The following is a 4040-nucleotide window of genomic DNA, read 5'->3' as shown; positions in this document are numbered from 1 at the left end:
TCAGGGCTTCAGCTACCAGCCACGGCACTAAAGGGCACGGGTAGAAAGAGATGGGATCGGCGGCTGAGGTTGAAAGGGGGGATCTCGAGGAAGATTGAGGGCGGAAAAAAATGGGTGACCATTGCAAGCACGTAGATTTGAACCCTCGCCACCACCATGAGAGCCCAATGCACTAACCGCTACACCTGCGACGGAGAAGTTGGCTTATGGACAAACTATATAATTATAAATAAACTTAGACAGGTCCCGCTACTTATCCAAGTTTACTTTTTCATGTCCTAATTTACCCCGACATCTTACGGCTACGCGCGTCTCGATCTTCGCGTCCGAACTTCTCTGCCATGGATCCCACCGCCTGGGCTTCATTAAATGGCCTGTGCCCTTTAGTGCCGAGGAGCTGCCAGCACTCTCATCTCTAGCTCGAGCTCGCTCTCTCTCTCTCTCTCTCTCTCACTCACGCACGCACGCAAGCATGGACACACACGCGTGCACAGAAGCTTTGGCTAGTGTGGAACGCTGAGGAAAGGCCCTCCTGGTTATGTTGATGCTGGCTGTGGAGTTGTAAACATTGGGGGGAGAGAGAGAGAGAGAGAGATGGAAGACGCCAGTGAAGCTCAGGTGTGTGGACGTGGTGTTGAAGGGCGAATATGGAAGAAAGAGGTGGTGATGGTATCTAGGCCGCGTTGAAGCCAACTTCGAAGTAAGGCGGTCGGAGCTTGTATTCCAGGTCCCACCTCACCAGGCTTCCTGCTCGTCAAGGTCCTTTGGCTTTCTGTCGATCCTTATCTCTGCGAGCTCATGAATGAAGACAATGGGCTTTACTGTCATACCTCCCTTCCAGATTGGCCAGGTAAGACCACTACAATATACACTAGTTAGTAGCCCTTTTTTGCCTTCTTGCAGCCAATCTTTGTCGGAAGCATATCCGAAGTGCTTGCCTCTAGCGACCCGGAATTCAAAGAAGGGAACATTGTTCAGACTATGTCCCCGGTAGCCGATTATGCTCTTATCTCATCAGAGTTCTTCAGCATCTATAAGATTGAGCACACCCATCTATTAATGTACCTCTCAATCAGTACCTTGGAGTTTTAGGTGGTTGTTTTGCCAAGCTCCATTTCGCTTCCAAATTTCTTATCAATGACTGATGAAAAGCCTGGTTTTGTCTCTAACCGTTGCCAGGTATTCCGGGTCTAACTGCATGGGTGGGTCTGAATGTCATTACCCAACTCCAGGCCAACCAGGAGGTCTTCATTTCTGCTGCGGACGGGGCTGTCGGGCTTCTTGCTGGCCAGCTAGCCAAACTCAAAGGATGCCGTGTTGTGGGCAGCGCTGGGACAGATGAGAAAGTAAGTCATCTGGCAAATTTGACAGTTTCAGATGCTATCTGTTTTTGAGAGAAGAAATTCTGTATTTCTTAATGATAGAACTCTTGGTAAACAATTTATTTGTTAGCATTGCATTCAAGCAGCTTTTCTTGTGCAAGATGAAAGACCAGTTTTGCTTGAGTAAAGAACAGAAATGTCTGAGATGCTTACAGATTTTGGATATCAATCAGTCACTTTGGATATGTTGCCTTCCACTGTCCATGCTTTTGATGGCCGCCCTCGTGGCCACCCATGTGACATAGTTTTATTACTATCTGCTACGTCACTTTGTGGATTATTTGGAAGGCTCATTGCAACCAGTGCCGCCCACTCCGGTATGGTATGCTTAGAGTTGGTGCACACCTAATTATCTGATGCTCCAGCTGACTTGTGAATATGCGAATGCAAACAATGGTGTGTCCAAGGAGTAGTGAAAGGGTGGCAATCTGTCCATAATAAAGCCACGCAATTGTAACCAGGTCTATATATGTGCATACCGGCATCTCACCGAACGATGACCTGAAATCTCTCAGAAGAAGATACTGATCTAGTAAGGGCCTCGACCACAATCCGTGTAGCTCCCAATTTCGCTTGAAGAACCTTGTGTTATCATGCCCTCACCGACCACCTTGGTCTTGCCAAGATTCAGAGACAAATATCTTTCCTGTGCTTAGCTATGCAGTTGTCTTTGTAGTCCTTCTGGCGAGCAATTACGAAAACAATATGATCTCTGTAAAGCCACAAGAGTATTCAAGCAGTGATAACTCTGCACCTCTATCGCTCTCTCTATCAATATACATACCAAAAAGTATAGAGAGAGCACATATCCAGTGATAACTCTGCAGCTGTATCGCTCTCTCTATCAATATACATACCAAAAAGTATAGAGAGAGTACATATCCAGTGATAACTCTACAGCTCTATCACACTCTCTATAGAGAGAGCAGATAACCCTGCTTTGGAGTGAACAATCTCTGATAGTCCAAGATACTGCATGTAATCTCACTCAAAACTCCCTATCTACATCCATGCAGCAATCTCTTTGCGGAAATCCACTAAGCACTAAAAGATACCGACATCCTTGGCATAGCTCAAAATATAAACATATGATTAATAATAGAAAATCCTCTCCTGAATCCAGTTTGTTGTCCCTGTGCTTGCACACCCTACAATCAAGAACCAATACAATTGTCTAAGGAGTCTTCTTTTATTAAAGACTCTTACATAGGGATGCAGCCTAGTGGCTTTTAGACTGAAAAGGATCTATGTTTTCGTATACTTTAGGTCAGTTATGAGGTGAAGAACATAGCCAAATTTTAATTTACCAAAATTATTACCAAATTAAGATTATGGTGAAAAGTTTTAAGATGGAAAAATCATAGAAATTTAGTATAGTTCTAATAAATTTTTTATAAATTGAATATAACTTCTCATCAAAATTAGATGCTTCATAGATTTCAAGGTGTTGGGACAAGGAAAAACATATTATTACAATTAACCAAGCTTCATGACTTAGTTATGAGACCAAATTTTTGTTATAATCAAAAAACCCAAATCTTGAAAACATTGATAAAAAGGAAAATTTTGGTCTTACAAGGCCTCTTTCATCAACATGATGAGGTTATGGGACAAAGGTTTCAAACTCAGAAGCATCTTGTAATTTAAGCTCATTTAAGAAAATTTGTGTCTTGCATAGTTGGGAGTGGGTATTGACTTGTACATATAAGTTATGTCAATAGTTTTGGATTTTGCATTAACAGATTAAGGAAAGTTGTATAGGTGAGAATGTTGAAGGAGGTCTACCACTTCGACGAAGCTTTCAACTACAAAACTGAGAAGGATCTGAATTCAACTTTAGAAAGGTGCCTGAATATATTGAAGACTTCAACTTTACATTGGTTTTTTGTTGTACTAAGTATACTTTGTGCATGCAAACACTTTCTGTTTGGATGGTATTCTTTCTAGGAAAGAGTTACAATTCAGTTTTTCGCCACCTTATACGTTCTCAAACTTATTCAAGTGGTTCATTACATGCCTGTCATCTTTTCAAGGTACTTTCCAAGTGGGTTTGATGTTTATTTTGAGAATGTGGGAGGAGGGTAAAAGACATACCAATGGGGCTACTATCTGCGTAGATGTGAATGGGCCTCACATATACAAATACTTCAATGCAAGAGTTTAATAATCTTACCTCTCCACCTGTCGATCCATGACCCAGGTGATGGGACAAAATCCTCCTCGAAGCTGGCCCAACCGCCACTCCCCAAGTGATGGGATAATCCCGTCTTGATGCGAACTCTTGCTGCGTCCCTCTGCTACCACCACCTGTTTGGATTGGTCGTTCTCTCCTCCCTGATACCCCTCCACTCCTCTCTTTCAAGCCAGTCAGGTCTGGCATCTGTGAATCTGATCTCTGATGCTTCATGTAGTCGCGCATGCGTCTCCTTATCCAAGCATAGTCAAATGTATTCTCCAGAGAGGGAACAGGAAACTCCCGATGCAACATAGCAATAAGATAATCCTGGCTTTATCGATATCCTGAGCCCTCCAAGAGACCATGATAAACTACAGTGTGTCTGAAAACCTGTCTACACAACTGTCGTATGCGGCCCATCACCTGCTTCTCCTCAGGGGTCATAATGATCTCATCGGACATACAATTGATGAGGTAGGCGT

General features: G+C 43.2%; 1 protein-coding gene across 1 annotated transcript; it reads left to right on the top strand.

Moving 5' to 3' along the window:
• Positions 1-408: 408 nt before the first annotated feature.
• Positions 409-3467, top strand: LOC147438147 (2-alkenal reductase (NADP(+)-dependent)-like). The gene is made up of 4 exons (XM_086486704.1): positions 409-850; positions 1180-1346; positions 3144-3226; positions 3416-3467. Exons 1-4 carry the CDS (start codon positions 799-801, stop codon positions 3465-3467), a joined length of 354 nt encoding a protein of 117 aa, XP_086342830.1. The 5' UTR covers positions 409-798.
• Positions 3468-4040: the final 573 nt, after the last annotated feature.

The sequence above is a fragment of the Adiantum capillus-veneris genome, chromosome 17, assembly GCF_014529385.1.
Source record: "Adiantum capillus-veneris isolate H3 chromosome 17, ASM1452938v2, whole genome shotgun sequence".
NCBI lineage: Eukaryota > Viridiplantae > Streptophyta > Polypodiopsida > Polypodiales > Pteridaceae > Adiantum > Adiantum capillus-veneris.
Note: the sequence above shows the minus strand (reverse complement) of the source record. Positions and strands in the feature narration are given on the sequence as shown.

Bases quoted from the DNA above. Each gene is read 5' to 3' on its own strand.
- LOC147438147 (XM_086486704.1), top strand. From the start codon at position 799: ATGAATGAAGACAATGGGCTTTACTGTCATACCTCCCTTCCAGATTGG. The intron at 1,347-3,143 runs GTAAGTCATCTG...AAAGTTGTATAG, and splicing joins GCGCTGGGACAGATGAGAAA to GTGAGAATGTTGAAGGAGGT. The intron at 3,227-3,415 runs GTGCCTGAATAT...CATCTTTTCAAG, and splicing joins CTGAATTCAACTTTAGAAAG to GTACTTTCCAAGTGGGTTTG.